Source organism: Miscanthus floridulus, chromosome 8 (genome assembly GCF_019320115.1).
Source record: "Miscanthus floridulus cultivar M001 chromosome 8, ASM1932011v1, whole genome shotgun sequence".
Classification (NCBI taxonomy): domain Eukaryota; kingdom Viridiplantae; phylum Streptophyta; class Magnoliopsida; order Poales; family Poaceae; genus Miscanthus; species Miscanthus floridulus.
The window spans coordinates 63,150,991-63,166,573 of NC_089587.1; the positions used below are offsets into that span (position 1 = coordinate 63,150,991).

At 44.1% G+C, this 15,583-nt stretch overlaps 1 protein-coding gene across 1 annotated transcript; it reads left to right on the forward strand.

Moving 5' to 3' along the window:
* Positions 1-1,091: 1,091 nt before the first annotated feature.
* Positions 1,092-10,928, forward strand: LOC136476534 (DNA-(apurinic or apyrimidinic site) endonuclease-like). The gene is made up of 9 exons (XM_066474410.1): positions 1,092-1,436; positions 2,332-2,424; positions 3,286-3,430; positions 4,066-4,264; positions 4,648-4,726; positions 7,005-7,066; positions 8,450-8,536; positions 9,783-9,886; positions 10,507-10,928. Exons 1-9 carry the CDS (start codon positions 1,182-1,184, stop codon positions 10,596-10,598), a joined length of 1,116 nt encoding a protein of 371 aa, XP_066330507.1. The 5' UTR covers positions 1,092-1,181; the 3' UTR covers positions 10,599-10,928.
* The last annotated feature ends 4,655 nt before the right edge of the window (positions 10,929-15,583 follow it).

The window sequence follows — 15,583 nt, forward strand, 5'->3', positions numbered from 1 at the left end:
GAACAGGGTCGGGCCACCGGAGCTGGGTAGAGGGAGGAGTGGAGCGCGCATCGCAAATCGGAGCCAACGAGGGCAGAACAAAGGCTTCGCGGCTTCGGTGGCACCGTGGCTACCAGCGACGACGGCGTTGTGTAATAGAACCGACCAATTATACGAAATTAAGTAAGAAAATCATCCGCCAAAGCAGATGATTTAGCGAACTTAAGCCCGTATAACCCGGTAGTCCGTGAAATCATGAAGGATTTCAAACCAACTCACATACCAGCCAAGATCATAATAAGTTTAGCGGTCACCATCATATATTACATAAAAGTTCGCATCACAGATACATCAGAGTTTAAACATAGTTATTACAAAACGAGTTCAAATAGAAGTAGCGGAAGCCATTTGTTCAAAACCACACACACTCACACGGAGTTTAAATACAGTGCCAGCTAATGATCATCTCCAACAAAAGCATCAGACGAGACGTAAGGAATGACCATGCCTATGGTCCTAAGCATCACCCATCATAGGATAAAGGCAGTTGATACAGTAGCCGTAATACATATGCCCATCTGCAACAAGTGGGAATAAAACCCTAAGTATAAGAAGGTACTCAGCTAGACTTACCTGACATAACCAAAAATAAAGTGACACCAAGAATTATGAAGGGCTTTATAGTAGGGTAGCTGACTCATTTGCAAAAAGAGGCATTTTTAGTATTTCAAGAACCTTTCCAAAAGCATTATTGTCAAGTTAATTATTATTAACCTGTCGACTACATTTGCACCTATACTAGAGCAAGCATATGATTAAGCAAATAATGATAACCAATGATCATTAACAACTTCCATAATATCATATTCATTATAATTTTCCTTTTTTCCAGGGCTGCGGGGAGCCACGGGGTGTGACGGTTTTTTTTCCTTTTCCTTTTTTTTTAATGTTTTTTTTGGTTCGAGTCGGGAATAGCGGTTTGGCACGTCAGCACTGGACGGCTCAGCTGCGTGCAATACGCCATTTTTATCCCAACAAGTTTCCTTTATTGCCTTACTGCTGAAGAAGGCACGGCAATAAGTTTGTCTACCATTTTTTATCCCAACAAGTTTCCTTTATTGCCTTACTGCTGAAGAAGGCGCAGCTGGTGAGTTCGAACTTGGACCCCCCTCCTCGTAACCAGCCGCCGCAGCCCGCAGGCGATGAAGCGCTTCTTCCAGCCAGTGCCCAAGGACGGCTCCCCGTCGAAGAAGCGGCACGCGGCCGCCGCCGAACCGGGCGACGGACCCGCCTCAGCCGTCGCTGGCGCTGGCGGGGATGGAGAGGGGAGGCCCGCCGAGGAGCCGCGCAAGTTCCTGACGTGGAACGCCAACAGCCTGCTCCTCCGGATGAAGAGCGACTGGCCCGCTTTCTCGCAGCTCGTCGCCCGTCTCGACCCCGACGTCATCTGCGTCCAGGTGAGCGATCTGGTCCCTCCCCGACCCCGAGGGGGTTCAATCTGCAAGGCCAGCCGCTCTTCGGAACCACCTGCAGGCGCCCCCCCCCCCCCCCCCCCCCCCCCCCAGAGGCGTACCGTGTGTCATTGCAATGCAGGCATTTTGTCGAGTAGGTTGGGGGCGTACGGTTTTGTGCTCCCTTTAGTTAGGTAGAGACTAGTGCAATGTTTATGGTCAGCAAGGGTTTTAGATTTTATCTCTTACAGCTCGTGGTGAGTGTCATTATCCCTGCACGTATTCTCCGGCAAAGTAAAAGCACTGAGACATTGGATTCTATTTTTTCTTAAGTTAACACTTGCTAATGTTACCCCTGTTCCAAATTATAGGTTATTTTGGATTTTCTAGAGACATAGTTTAGTTTTTACTAATGTATAGACATAGCGTAAGCCAAAACGACCTATAATTTGGGATGGAGGCTGTACTACATAACTAATGGTCTAATGCTGCTGTTGGTGCTTGTCCATGGGCTCATATGGTTGGTCTGTGCGCATCAGAATTCAGAACTTCTCCCCTCCTTGTGAAACAACTCATCCTAGAACTGTGGTTGTGGCCATGGTTGCTGCACTTGAAAGTGACAATTTGCCAAAAGTTTTTATGTGCACAATCTACCTGACGTGTGCATCCATGAAGCACTATTTTTTTCTAATCTATTTAGCTTGTTATTATTGTCTTTGCAATTTATTATCTCTAAGAGAAGAATCCTGTCCCTAGTAAGTTGGAGGTTTAGATTGGTCTGCTATACAAAAGTCCATAGTCCTTTCAGTGCCTCCTCACTCAGTTGGCCACATCTTGTTCTTAGTTACATGATTATTAATATATGTATATCTGATAAAGATAAACCAAACTTCTTTGTTAGGAAGTGCGGATGCCAGCGGCTGGTTCCAAAGGGGCACCTAAAAACCCCAGTGAACTAAAAGATGACACAAGCTCTTCACGGGATGAAAAGCAGGTTTTGTGGCATTTGCAAAGATAAATGTACTCTCTGTGAATATGTACAGCTACTTTTGTTATGTGTTTCCTCAAAATTACTGGATCATCAGCTAAGCTGGAATTACTATCACTTGCAGCCACAAAAAATGTGTTTTATCATCTTGATTTTTTTTTCTTATTATGTTAGAGGATACTACATATTTGAAACTTGCACACTTTTATTCATGTCAGTTGCACCCAGTTAGGCTGTTGTGGACATGGCGCCACTAGCATCAGCAGTCCCACAGGAATTTCTGTAGCGATACAGTACTTATGTGCTCATAATTCCTATTGCGATACAGTACTTATGTGCTCATGCAATAGCATAGCAACTGCTACTGTTCGTGTGGGCCTCGCCAGTATGGCTTTAATTGGAACTGCAGATGATAATAGGTAGTGAAAACGTTGCAATAACTACACTCTTGGTATTTTCAATGGACAAACATCGTGAAACGTATTCCTCCTGAGGCCATGGACAAACATACAGAAACCGACCTAATACTCCGTTACAATCTGTCTTGCATTGCAACTCCATCTTCCAATATCCTGATCACCTTTGAGCCATGCAGTCTGGCCATCCCTCTTTTGTTGTTATATGTGTTGATTGTGCATGTGAATGCGTTTCATTTTTCGGGCAAGAGATTCAAAACATAAGAAATTTAGTGAGCAGTGCAAGCAGAAAAGTATTCATAACTACTACAGACTTATATGACTTCCTAATACTAGCAAGCTGCGAAGCTCCTGGATTATGATTTATATCTCAGTGTCGTTTGTTACATTGGATTCAGTGGCTCGACTACAAAGTTGTTACATTACTGTCACACTTCTTGATGTCAAGCAGGTTGTTCTGCGTGCTTTGTCAACTTCACCCTTCAAAGACTACCGTGTCTGGTGGTCTCTTTCAGATTCAAAATATGCTGGGACAGCTATGTTTATAAAGAAAAAGTTTGAGCCTAAGAAGGTGTCTTTCAACTTGGATAGAACATGTATGTTTGGAGATGATTTCATATCCTAGCTCTATACACAATTTTCTCCATACACAATTTTCTATTCTCTATTCTAATGTCACAGCCATTCTGTTTTGCATATTATAGTTTTATGATTGTATTTCAAGATCTGGTTTAGTAACTGCTTGTAATTTGGTATTCATAGTCTATGACAAACCTGTCCAAACTTACTGAATATTTTAATATAGAATTTTTTGAGAAGAAAGAAAATTCTACTAGTTGAAAATCATAACAGAGCAAAACATCTTACTGATCGTGACAGCTAGTTCTCATGTTTTTATGCCATGGGCTAGAGGAGCATGTGGGTGTATTTTGCACTTATAAAGTCCTAAAAGATTATGGTCACTTTCATAGATTGTGTTGGAATTAGGATAATCATTGCAAGAATATGTTGCAAAACAAAACTCAAGGCATGCCTCTGTGTATCTGTTCATCTTCTCTCGATATGTCTATGCACGTTTTTGTGTATAAAAACTAAAATTAAGGAATGAAAAGGTCCAGGCCAGCAAGCTCTTTGACAACTATAGGCATATTGAATTGTTGTTTGCTTTTAATAACTAAATTTTACTTGTAATACAATTCTTTCTTAGATTTCACTTCCCTGCACTTTTCAGCTTCTAAGCATGAAAACGATGGGCGCGTTATAATTGCGGAATTTGAATCATTCCTCTTACTAAACACTTATGCTCCAAACAATGGATGGAAGGAGGAGGAAAATTCATTTCAAAGAAGACGTAAGTGGGACAGGAGGATGCTGGAATTTGTTCAACATGTGGACAAACCCTTAATCTGGTGCGGGGACTTGAATGCCAGGTAATCGAGAAAGTAATTTCTCCTTATTGAAAATAGACCTTATTATTAATAAATACTTCCCATGCTGCTCCTTGTACCATATATAAATTAAACTTCATGCAACTCTTTTCTTAATATTTAAATTCAACATGGAGATAAAGTATTGTCCTGGTTAACAACTTAGAACTTGGTCAAAACAACCATATATGACTCATAATACTTGGTCAAAACAACCATATGCAATCTGCAATCTTGCATTCTAAAAGAAAATATGATATATAGTGCAGAGAGAAGTTTTGGTTTTATTTATTTGCCCAGGGAGTTCATGTTTGCTATATCAGTATGACATTTTTCAAAGACAAACTTTTCATCCTATACTTCACTTGTATCTGAATATATTCCAGTCATGAAGAAATCGACGTCAGCCATCCTGATTTCTTTAGCAGTGCTAAGCTCAATGGATACACCCCACCCAATCAAGAGGTAATATTTGTTTTATGCTGCAACCCACAGGCCACAGACATCTTGCTAGCAAAAGATGTGGCTCTCCCCCAAAAGCATGGTTGTGGATATTTCTATTTTCTTTCTGTCTTACCTTGGGTGCCTTTGGTAGTGGGCAAGGTTGTGCATGGCAAACCTTGCTAGTAAAGGATTTATCTCTCCCCAAAATCAAGGATATCATTGCCCCTATTCCTTGGTAGTCTTACTGAGCAAGGTTAGGTAAAGGATCCATTTACAAGTCAAGAAGTGTTTTTGTCAATGAGTTTGTTTTCCACGCATAAGCTTTTGTTTATACTATATTTCAAAATTGATTTGTTCTTGTGTCTCTGCCATACAGTATACGGTAAACACTATAAACCACTTGTCGGTGTTTCGGACCGGCAGGCCCGAAACCAACTAGTAAAAATGTACTGCGTGCCCCTAATCCCGGATGGTGATGCAAAGAGACACAAGGTTTATACTGGTTCGGGCAATGGGCGCCCTACGTCCAGTCTGAGAGATTAATCTTGTATTCCTTGCACCGAAATGCTCGTAGTAGGGGGTTACAAGCACGGCGAGAGAGGGAGCTGGTCCCAGGTCTCTGCGCGGGACGGCGTGAATTGCTTGAGATGTTGATCTCAGGCAGCGGGGAAGCGTGCGCGTTACAGAGTGTCGAGTGTGTGTTCGTCTACCTCGTGAACTCGGGTTCCTCAACTTCCCCCCTAGAAACGGCCCCGGTCTCTCCCTTTTATAGTTGAAGCGGGGACATGGGTGATACATGTGTTAGCTACATGGCGTCGTGCGAACAGAGGCGACTTGTCCGAGCCCTGTAGCCTGTTACTGTGACGGCATGGTCGATGGAGCGGTCCTGCCCTTGAAGTACTGGAGCAACGCGCCGGTCACATCCGATCCTATGCGACGTGGGAGCTCCAGTGATAGCTTGACGCAGGGCCTGACAAGCGTCGTGCTGGTTGCTGTGTGTCGATAGCGTAAAGAGCCGAGGCTCAGCTGGTGCCGAGGCCGAACCGTTGTGGGGGGCTCGGCGGGCGTGAATCCCAAGGCTGTCGAGACCCTGAAGTGGATTGCCGAGGCTCGGAGGGAGCAGTTGGTCCCGCACCCTGATTCCGAGGCTATAGTAACCCGGATTTGACTCCGTACGCCGCGTTGTTTCTAGAGCAGGGGTTAGGTAGCACAGTGTAGTATGGGCGCCGGTCGTGGGCACAGTGCTAGGCACAGCGGCCGGTAACCCCTGCTATGTCGTGTCTCGGAAGGCATGGCTCCGATGTGACTTACGTCTCGTCGGCCACTCCGCTGTGTCAAGCCGTCGTTCGGCCGATATCGCGGGAGCGGTTGAACGCGCTGGTCGGACGTGACATCTTGTCCGAGAAGTTGGTCGAGGCGGAGGCGACGGGGTTGTTTGCCGAGCCGGCCTTGAGCGAGGCGGAGAATCGGTAACTCGTCCGAGGCCTTCCGGGCGGGGCCTCGGGCGAATCGGAGAATCGGTTCCCCGTCCGAGGCCCCTCGTGCGAGGCCTCTAGCGAGGCGGAGAGTATGTGGCCTCGGACGAGGCCAGGGTTTAGCCAGTAGTTGTCTCTTGGCTTTGATTTCGGCAGGGTCTAAGCGATTTTTTCGGTTGTTGCTTAGGGGACCCCTTTTTATGGTACCCGACACCACTACAATTGTAGCATAAACTTAACTCGGTGTGATCATACTATGTTCTTTTGAGTGTGTGTGTGTGGGTGTTGTAGTTTTACACACTTTTCTCCTTAATGCACCAATACACAGCTCTCCCTCTTCTGTTTGTTTGAGAAAAAAAGCAGTGTACATACAACATGGTTCAACTGATGGTGGAATGACTGAACAGTTAGTTGATATTACTGAATAGTTCGATAGAGCATAATAATTTTTACAAACCATGTATTTGTAGCCAACTTGTGCATCACAATAAAACAGACAATTACCAATAATTAGGTGTCAAACCAACTAAGTAAACAGTAACATACTGTAAAAAATATTTGTTGATCTGAGGTCATTTACTATTATATCACACAATCTAATTCTGTAGGAGACTTGGAGCATTTCTGATTAAGTTCAGAATTGAGTTCCTGACAATGACTGACTAGACTTTCAGACTTCAAAGGACATTGTATGCTCCATCATGTGAAGTTTCACATTTGACTGGATCTTTTAGTTCTACTGGGCCTCTGGTATCCTTTTGGTGGTGTGTATGTTTGGCTATTGCATTAGCACAATGAAGTCTTTTTATATTCTGCATCTGCAGGACTGTGGGCAGCCAGGATTCACCCCAGCAGAGAGGCGGCGCTTTGGCAACATATTATTCCAGTAGGTGAAACTAATACATTTGTACCATGGAACACCTTTTCTTCTGCCATGCATGGCTAATTATAACTAGCTATACACTGGTGGTGCATTTAAAATTAGTAGCCAATTCTTCCACCAAAAAAAGAGAGAAGAAAAAAGATGTTATAAATTTGTGAGGTTCTATCATGTTCTTATCTAACTGGTCTCATAAAAACGAAAATTCATGTTTAATGTAGTTACCAGTCTGTGCACCACCTATTATGGATGTTTAACAAAAGATACATAACAGTATTGGTTAGTTTCTCTTCAATAAATGACTCAGATGAGCCCTATTTTGTATCGGAACTCATTCTACCACAGCCATCCTGTTTGGGGATTTGCTGAGGCTGTCAAATTGATATAGGCCTGAGCATACTAGAATATCTGTGTGCCAAAAGTCTATGAATATATTTAACCAGAATAAAAGGAAATATGCCACAAGTCTGAAATATTTTTAATGAGAAAAATATCTGTCAACAAACTATGATAGCTAATTATGGTACCATTTAAGGAATCAGGCCACAAAAAAATTATTAGCTTACACTACTTGTTTACACTGTCTTAAATCGTTTTGACTTTTGAGCTATAAACGGTGATGCTATTATATGCTGGCCTTGTTTGGAGCTAAGAAGTAAGAACAGAGTTGTTAAAAACCACTGAGTGGCCTTTATGTGCAGATTTCTGGATTGTCTAACAGATGGCTTTTTGGACATTTGACAATTCCAACAAGATAGATTGAAACATGATAAGTTATAGTGTCCATGAGTACCTCTGAAGATATTTGATTAGAAGCATGTTATTTATGATTATATTTGAGAATTCGGGATATACCTAGAGATCTATGTTTGAATAGGAGTACTTGGAAAGCAGCTGAACCGTGACTTGGGGCTCTTGGTGGGTTTCAACTCTAGCCTATCCCAACTTGCTTGGGACTGAAAGGCTATGTTATTATTGTTGTTGTATATTTGAGAATTCGGGAGGAGACAATGGTTTTATTAATAGAAAATCAGCTTCTCTTTAGGCAGGTCCAACTTGGGGGTTGTTGTACCTTATATTTGAGTTAAAAGCCTAAAACCATGGAAAAACTAGTACTCGCAGCTCTCTGTGAACTTTTTTCAAGGTCCAGTTGCAGGTTTAAACAGCACAGAAATAAATCGAACAACGCCTCACATGGCATATGGTTGAAAACATGTTTTCAAGTCGATGCAAGTATTTGGCAAAGATTTTTTTGACGAGAAATTATGAGCAACACATAAATCAAGATGCCACTTGCTTGGTTTTAGGGTGGCATTACTGTAGTGTTTTGTTTCATATTTGTTGCTATGAAGTTTTAATATCTTACAAATGAATGGCTTGGACATACAGAGGAAAGCTGGTAGACGCTTACAGGCACCTGCACAAAGAAAAGGACATAGACGGTGGCTTCTCTTGGTCCGGTCATCCAATTGGCAAGTAAGAAACATTTGGCTGTTCTGTGCTAGTGGGCTTCATTTGGTCCTCAGATATTTTTTGGATTCTCAATTTCTCACTGAATCATGTTCATTCTGACTTGTCTGCTGTTCTCATTTGCATCTTTGAGGAATCTTTTCTCCTTCTGTATACATATGGTTGCTTCATAAGGCATCTAGTCTTAAATCTTAATCTACATTTTGGAAATTTCCGAAAAGTACACCTTGAAGCTGTTTATTTATGTTCAATTGTGTTTAGGCTGATTAAACGCCATATAAATGCTAAAGGGCCTTTTTGGGCTGACTAAATGGATGTTTAGGACCTGTAGCCTACATTTTTGCTAAGCAATGGGTGACTGAATTTTTAGCATATACTCCCTCCGTTCCAAATTATAGTTCTTTCTGGCTTTTCTAGATATACACAACTTTTATATTACGTGTACATATCGTATATCTAGGTGCTTAGCAAAAGCTATATACCTAGAAAAGCCAAAACAAGCTATAATTTGGGACGCAGGGAGTACCGTTTAACTGAACACGTTCAGCAGATATGGTTCTTTTATTTAGAATTTGATTCCCTTAAGTTCTTGCAGATGTCTCAAGGCTAAAAAAAGTCCTACCAGTTTAGTATTTTTTTATGTGCTGTAACCAGTACTATCTTTAAGGCAGTTTTATTATTATGTTGTTTACATACATAGTCCTCAACATAAGGTGTAAGAGCAACTCCAAGAGATTAGCCAAAAATAGATTTCAATATCCATGATTTAGCCATCTTCTAAAATAAAATCTCCTAAAAGAAACATGGATTCTCCAACAGCCGTGGTAAATTTCCTGTTTCATAGTCAAAACTTGCCACGTCATCTACTGTTTGTTTTGGCTCCACCAATCTCGTCAACTAAATGTTCACCAGAGCCCCATGAAATCAGGGCGAGAGAGCCAATGGCAAGCGCCCCAGGCTTGCTATTTCTAGCTAGCGAAAAAGATGGGATAGCCTACTGGGTATTTTGGAAACCTGAATAGCATAGTTGTTGGAGACTATTTTATATCATAGATTGTCTAAAATGGGCTCAAAATAAAAAATAGCATCTCTCTTGGAGTTGCTCTAAACAAAAATATGATCTTTGAAAGTATGTGATGATTAAAGGATCCAAGCCAGTATTCAAGCTGCCAAAGTGCCAATACACTGCATGCATACTTGAATGCATCTTTTATCTTTTTAGTGAGATTAATTTCTCTGCATATTCCTCTAGGTACCGAGGAAAGAGAATGAGGATCGACTACTTCCTTGTTTCGGAACAGTTAAAGGACAGAATAATTTCATGCGAAATGCATGGCCGTGGCATTGAATTAGATGGTATGAAGTTAAAATATTACCACCTTTATTGGCATTTTTATATGGTACACGAAACTTTGGAGGGTCTCATTCAAAGTAATTTTCAGTTTTCTTGTTTATGTACGTATCATTATCTGTACATGATCAGTGCTAGAGCATGAAAACTTGGGCTTCCTAGATGTTTGAATTTTCTGTGTGGAGTGGAACCTCACACTTCAAAAACTATGAGACTATCCAATGTTTGAAAATATAGGTCGAACACTTAGTTTTCTCTCTTTTTAGTCTTGCTTGGTGCCAAAAGTACCAACTGGTATTGGTGCTGGGCTTGGATTGATTCCACAGTTCCAAGCTAGGTTTTTGGGTGGGGAGGGAGCGAGAGCGAAGTGTGACTGTCAAGAAAATCTATGAGTACATAATTATTAGGGGAAATATTACCACTTTTACAAAATGCTTCAGTTCAGTGTCTTTAGTAAATGCTTATTGGTTCTGAGATACTATTATATGAGTACATGATTATTAGAGAAAGCATGTCAAGAAAATTCATGTAGTTACTTTTCCATCGTACCAATATTTTCGACCAGATGTCTAAAAAAGTTGTGAGTGTTTTTATGTCAAGAATTAATTTTCCTCCATTCTTGCAGGATTTTATGGAAGTGACCATTGCCCTGTTACACTTGAGCTTTGCAAAGCTGTTGCAGAAGAAGCACCAGGACACCCCAATCCATCCATCTAAACACTTCCTTGTTGCACTCTTGACCTTTGACTCATCATGGTGGTAGCTATTAGGGATGTTTAGTAGGCTAGTGCTGGGCCCAGCCATGGTCATTACTGGGACATTTCCAGTCCTTAATTAAATCTGATTATTCCATGCCACGCCATGCGTTGCGTGCTCTAGCTGGGATTTGATTGTAGTTATTATGATCCAGCAGGCTACTAGTACTATGGTCAGAGTTTAGGGTTAGTATAGTTTAGGCTAGCAGTGCTTCATCCGTTTAGGGCTCCATTGCCATTTAAGCAGTGCAACTTCAACGTCAATCTTACAGTTGGTCCCACTTTGCTTAAACTGATGTTTGTCTAAGATTTTCTACCCCTATTTTCAGCCCATGTTTAGTTCCAACCCAAAATCCCAAAAAATGCTACAGTAGCTATCACATCGAATGTTTGCGGTCCGTGTATGGAGCATTAAATATAGACGAAAAAAAAACTAATTACACAGTTTGGTGGGAAATTGCGAGACGAACGTTTTGAGCCTAATTAATCCATGTTTAAACACTAATTGTCAAATAAAAACGAAAGTACTACAGTAGCCCAAAATTCACTCCCTAAAACTAAACACGGTGTCATTCGGGTGGCACATTGCGATTGCAGAATCACGGGATTATCTATTTCATTTTATCAAGAGCGGGTGGCCGGGTGGGGTGGGTGCGCTTTGTTGACGGCGACGATGGCCGTCTCGTCACGTCGAGCTGCTTTGCTCCGCCATCTGCGTGTGCCGATTAAGGTTGAAAACGGACAGGATGGATCCTGTTCCATCCGAAACCGTTTACCGTTTTATCCTGACCGTTTTCGTTTTTTCGGGAAAATACGGAAACGGAACGGGAAGCATCGGGATCGGGATAAAAAACGGATGAAGACTTTTCCGTCCGTATATGCGGTATACTGTATTTGTCTGGGATAATCCCGTTTTTATCCTGTTTCTAATTTAACCGGGATAGGCCCAGTACTGCCATAGCCACTGTGGCCTGCAAGGCTGCGCGACCCAGTGGCCTTCCTTTGCCTCTCCCTCTCGATCTCTCTCGTCGACCCGAGCTCGGTCAATGCATATGCATCAGTTTTTTTTATGAACAAAAGAACTGTTTGGCTGGTATCAGCCGGCTGAAGCTGTTTTGTTGTGAGAGAAAAATAATGTAGATTCTAGCTGATAAGCCGACTGATAAGTTGAAGCGAACAGGCTCAAAAGTGACACATCAGCTGGGTTAGGTTATTTTTAACGGTAACGCTGACAGTGGGCCGCAACGCAGCCCAACAACCGTATCTTATCTGTTCATCCAATTGCTCTAAAAAAATTCACCTCACCGTAGCGCCTCGACGGCTCTCTCTACCGCGCTTCCCTCACCATCGCGCCTCCCTCTCCATTGCGCTTCCGCTCCGCGCGACCGGCATCTCCTGCACGCCAGAGCACGGCAGCCAGACAACCCGTTTTCCTCCCTCTCCACCGCGCCGCCCGCCTGCCGCGGGCTTCTTTAGCGCATGGACCCGCCGCAGCCTTTTCCACCAGAGCAGCGAGCTCCACGCCACCGGCGAGCTCTACACCGGTGAACTCCATACGCCCGCCAGCCTCTATTCCCAAGCAGCAAGGAGATGTTGCGCTGAAAGCGCATGTTGCAAACGTATATTTCAGATGTTTTAGATGTATATTGCAAGTGTTTCATATGGATGTTGTAAAAGTATATATCGAGATGTTGCATATGCTGCAAGTGTTTCATAGGCATATTGCAAGCGCTTGTTCAAAGTGTTTTATCTATTTCAGGCGTATGTTGCAAGCGTTTTGATCTGTATGTTGCATATGTTTCACACATATATTGCAAGAGTATGTTCCAAATGTTTTAGCTGTTTCATTCTTATGTTGCAGTAAGTTTTTTCATGTTGCAAGTGTTTTATCTGGATGTTGCATATGTTTCACACATTGTTGCACGTGTATGTTCTAAATGTTTCATCTGCTTTAGACTTTTGTTGCATTCAAGTGTTTCATGTTGCAAGTGTTTCGTGTTTCAAAGGTATGTTCAGAGAGTCATGGGGCACGGCCCGGGCGCCAGGAGAAGGGGCACAATGAGCCGAGGGCTGGCAGATGGGGTGCACAACACGCCTGGGGTCCCGCGGACGGGGCGTGCTCGTCCTCATCCACGCTCTCGGGTCCTGCCTGCATGGAGAGAGGAGGGGGTCAGGGGGAAGGAGTGGCGGGCGCAGCCGGGTTGCGCGTGCAGGGCGGGGTGAGGCAGACGGGAGCTAGGCGAGGCAGACGGGGGGTGGACGTGTGCGTGCAGGAGCGATACGGCGCAACGGCAGGCGTGGGCAGATGGGCTGGGACAGCAACATGCGTGAGGCGTCCGAACACGCTCATCTGCTCCGGACGTCATGACACTAGTAACAAATCGACCTTTTACTTAAGAGAAGAAATTGAATGGCCCACAGAAGTCTAAATTCGGCATGGACGACATTAGCACTACGGATGAAAACGGACGAAAAACGCCTCTACCGTTTTGTTTCTATATTTTTTTAGGAAACGGGAGCAGGAGTCGGACAGCAAGGAGCGGAAATGGTAGCGGGATATACGGTTATACGAAAACAGGTAAATATGATTGGAAAATAGACGGAAACAAACACTAAGCGAAAACTTAAGCTGAGATTATTACATGTAACGTGTCTAATCATAACAATGCACATAGACGAGTGAACATGAATAAATGATCAGTTCATGCAAAGCTTGGCTGTTGCTGTGGGCCTGTTATATTTTTGTTTGCTTGTACTGCGTAGCAGCTGTGCTTGTGCTACGTGCAGTCATGCACTTCTGCACCTGTGTATATAATAATGTTGTATAGCTAGACGAACATACGTGCAACGACGATGAGGAGCAGTAGGAGGACAGCCACCTGCGTCGCCATCTGGCTGCTTGCTTGCTGATCGACTGGCTCCTAGGCATGCCAGATCGATGCTGCAAAAACAAGTGAAGGGCAAAAAGCTAGCAAGTGAGTAGTGAGCTGCTGATAGAGCTCCATGTTATGTTGCAGGCGAGCGAAGAGCCTTGCTTGGGTCAGCCCGGCTTTTCTGGGTGTGTTTGGTTGGGTTGTCAGTTTCTAGCCTGGCTTCTATTTGATTACTCGTAAAGGGGCTGGGGCCTGGCTTGGGTTGGCCAACCCTACTCGTGGAGCATGGCCCGGGGAGAACGCCCGCGGCGGCCGTTTTTGGCTGGCCAGGCCAGAGCCAGCCGCGTGATTCGTTCGCATCACCTCCCGTCCTATTCGCCACCGCACCACCTCCCTTGCTTCCGGTTCCTCACCGCATCGCCCACAGGCAGAGGAAGAGGATGCCGAAGAAGACCGCGAGCTCCTCCGCGTGTTCGGCCGCCCGCGGGGAAGGGGATTCGAGCGCGGCGGTGGCGTTCCGTTCGCAGCCTGTGGCGTTCCGTTCTCTTACGGCGGCGCGGGGCGGCTCCGGCTGCCCAGGCGCCGCAGTCGGGTAGGTGCTGGGCAAGGGAGCCGGGTGCCTCTGCTAGTTGTCGTGGAGGTGGGCCGGCGGCGCGGGAGCGAGCAGGTGGCCGCCGTGGTGGTGGTGGCAGCAGCTTAGGTGGATGTGGACGTGGTGGTGGTGGCGCGGGTCGAGGTGGAGGTGTAAGGATCGTTGGTGTACCTTTCTATGTAACCGTAGATCCGGTTAGGCAGCTCCGGCTCGGTGGCGAAGTCCAGTGGTGATCCCGTGGCTTGCAGAGGCGAGGCAGAGGTCACGGCAGTACGGTGGGGCATCTCGTCGCTGGCAGCACTGCTTTAGATCGGTTTAGGTTTTCTCTGTAGGTGGGTACGACAGCTCCGTTGAACCTCGTAACCCGAGTCCTGATGCCCACCTTACCTTTTATATGTGCTGTGCGACAGGGGCCCACCAACCATATTAGAGTTGGGCTCCTCCGATCAGGGAGCAAAGACAAGGGCCCAATAGGCCGTTGGGCCTATTGGTGGAGATCAACTAACATTCTCCCCCTTGATCTTATTACATCTTTCAATTTCATATCATTTACTTTTGTTCATTCTATTACAGATTAGCACATAGAGCATGTCTCATCGTCACGGTCCATTGCCGATAGATTTAACAGCTACAACATACTACTCTGTTCTAAAATAGATACTTATCTTTGGGCCTTATTTTGTCCAGGAATTTTAGGCTTTCCCTTAAACCCATGTTAGCTACATGTTCTCTGAACACGTTGGGTGGTAAGCCTTTTGTAAGCGGATCCGCGAGCATCTTTTCTGTACTTATATGCTTAAGACTTATGACTTGACCCCGGACTTTATCTATCACAACATAATACTCTATGTCAATGTGTTTGGCAGCACCACTTGACTTATGTTGTGAGCATACTGTACTGTCAGATTATAATCGTAGTATAACTTAAGTGGTCTATAGATGTCGTCAACCACCTTTAAACCGGGTATGAACTTCTTTAGTCAGTTTATCTGCCCCGTTGCCTCATATAACGCTACAAACTGTCATACATTATGGACGATGTAGTGACGGTTTGCATTTGAGCTTTTCCATGAAATAGCTCCCTTTTTCGAGAGTGAATACTATCCCGTCGTGGATTTTCTATCATCTCTCGCATAATCAGAATCTGAATTTTCTATTATGTGGAGTGAATCAGATCTTCTATACGTTATCATGAGGCCTTTCGTTCCTTATAAATAATGCAAGACTTTCTTTACTAATTTCATTGTTCTGTTCCAGAATTGCTCTGGAATCTGTCAAGTAACCCGGTAACAAATGCCAAGTCAGGGCGTGTACATACTTGAGCATATTGTAAGCTTCCGACAGCTGAAGCATATGGAACCACTTTCATTTGATTGAGCTCATATTGGTTCCTGGGGCATTGAAAATCCCCATATCTGACGCCCTTGACTATAGGAGCAGGTGAGGGACTACATTTGTGCATACTGAATTTCTTTAAGATTC